Genomic DNA, 1609 nt, shown 5'->3' on the forward strand with positions numbered 1-1609 from the left:
TCACCTGAGGGGATGTCGAGATCGCGGGCGGCGAGGTCGGTGCAGAGGAGGACCGAAGGGGAGACGGACGTGAGGAAGCGTTTGAAGGACTTTTCGCGCACCTTGGGCGGCAGCTTGCCGTGCAGGGGCACGAGGGAGAAGCCGGCGGGGAGCATGTCGGGGAGGATGTGCTGGAAGTAGTCGACGGCGGCGCAGGTGGAGAGGAAGATGATGCTGCGCTGGGGGCGCGGGTTGAGCTTGTCGAGGATCTGGGCGAGGGCCGGCATCTTCTGGGAGGCCGGCGTGAGGAGGTATGCCATTTGCAGAGACGCGGGAATCTTGCGGTCCTCGATGATGTTGCCGTCGCGCAGGGACTTGACGCGCACAGCGATCTTGACGGGGTTGCGCAGGCCGACGGTGATGATCTGGGAGACGGCCTCGGAGACGGAGGCGCTGAAGAGACCGGTTCGGCGCTGCTTGGGCAGGTGGGAGAGGATGCGCTGGAGGTCCTGGCGGAAGCCCATGTCGAGGATGCGATCGGCTTCGTCGAGGACGAGCATGTCAAAGGTGGACTGGCTGCAGTGGACGTGGGGCGAAGCGAGAAGCTCGACGAGGCGGCCGGGCGTGGAGACGAGAATGTTGGGAGAGTGGCGCACGAAGAAGCTGAGATCTTGCTGCGTCGTGGTCGTGCCTCCGACGAGCAGCTGGGGCACGACGATGGGCACGGCTGAGTCGGGGCGCTTGTCATCCTCCTTCAGGAAGGGAAGCATCTCCGAGGAGGCAGTGTGGAAGGCGATGAGGCCCATGAGAACGTTGTAAATCTGCTGAGCAAGCTCGCGAGTTGGTGAGACGATAATGGCGAAGACATGGCCGCGCTTAGTGGGTTCGGAGAGGCGAAGCAGCTTCTGCACGATGGGGAGCAGAAACGCCAGGGTCTTGCCGCTGCCGGTGACAGCTTCGACGACGACGTCCTTGTTGCCGAGAAACTGGGGAATGGTGGCGGCCTGAACAGGCGTCATGCGCTGATAGCCCTGACTTGCGACGAAATCAAGGATCCATCTGGATACTGCGTGTTAGTTTCTGGCATCTACCAAGAACAAGCGATACAGGTGACGAAGGGACACTGACTCTGCCAGGGGAGGGGTAAGACCGCGCCAGTCTCTGGGGTCCTTCTTCTTCTCTGTGACCGTCGCTGAGAGTGCCATTGTGAAACGCAAGGGTAGGAGCTCGCGTGGCAAGGCGTTCGTTGACTGCGACGTGGTCAATGAGGGCCGCGAAGGTCGGGTCGGGGGAGGGGCAAGCACGTCGCACGTCGCAGTTGTCGAGGTCAATGAGCGGTTGGAATCTTGAACTTTTTTCTGTTATCTTATCTGACATGTTCAAATTGTTATCTTATCAAAGATCGACCATTGGCAGCGGCCACCCCACGTGACTGTCAGCATGGCTCTGGCTGCCTGATGACGAGGGTCTGCGTGGTTGGTTGTGGGTGAGGGCGGAGTGGGCATCTGACGTCTTTGCGCATCTCTCGCATCTCTCTGGTGTACATGTACAGCAGCTACGAATGAGATCGTGGGTCACGATGAAAGATGACCTCGTTACACCCAGGCTGACGGGCACAGCACAGTTGACT

The 1609-nt window shown here is 60.3% G+C and overlaps 1 protein-coding gene across 1 annotated transcript in view; it reads right to left on the reverse strand.

Annotated features, from left to right (window-relative positions):
- The window catches only part of VDAG_09227 (ATP-dependent rRNA helicase SPB4), a gene marked incomplete at both ends in the record, with an annotated part of 1970 nt that extends 786 nt beyond the window's left edge, over positions 1–1184 (reverse strand). Inside the window, 2 exons of the mRNA XM_009655529.1 lie at positions 102–1038; positions 1108–1184. Of these exons, the coding sequence (XP_009653824.1) occupies positions 102–1038; positions 1108–1184 (1014 nt within the window). The remainder of the gene's footprint in view (positions 1–101; positions 1039–1107) is intronic.
- Between the last annotated feature and the right edge of the window lie 425 nt (positions 1185–1609).

This window comes from Verticillium dahliae, genomic scaffold (genome assembly GCF_000150675.1).
Source record: "Verticillium dahliae VdLs.17 supercont1.23 genomic scaffold, whole genome shotgun sequence".
Lineage (NCBI taxonomy): Eukaryota > Fungi > Ascomycota > Sordariomycetes > Glomerellales > Plectosphaerellaceae > Verticillium > Verticillium dahliae.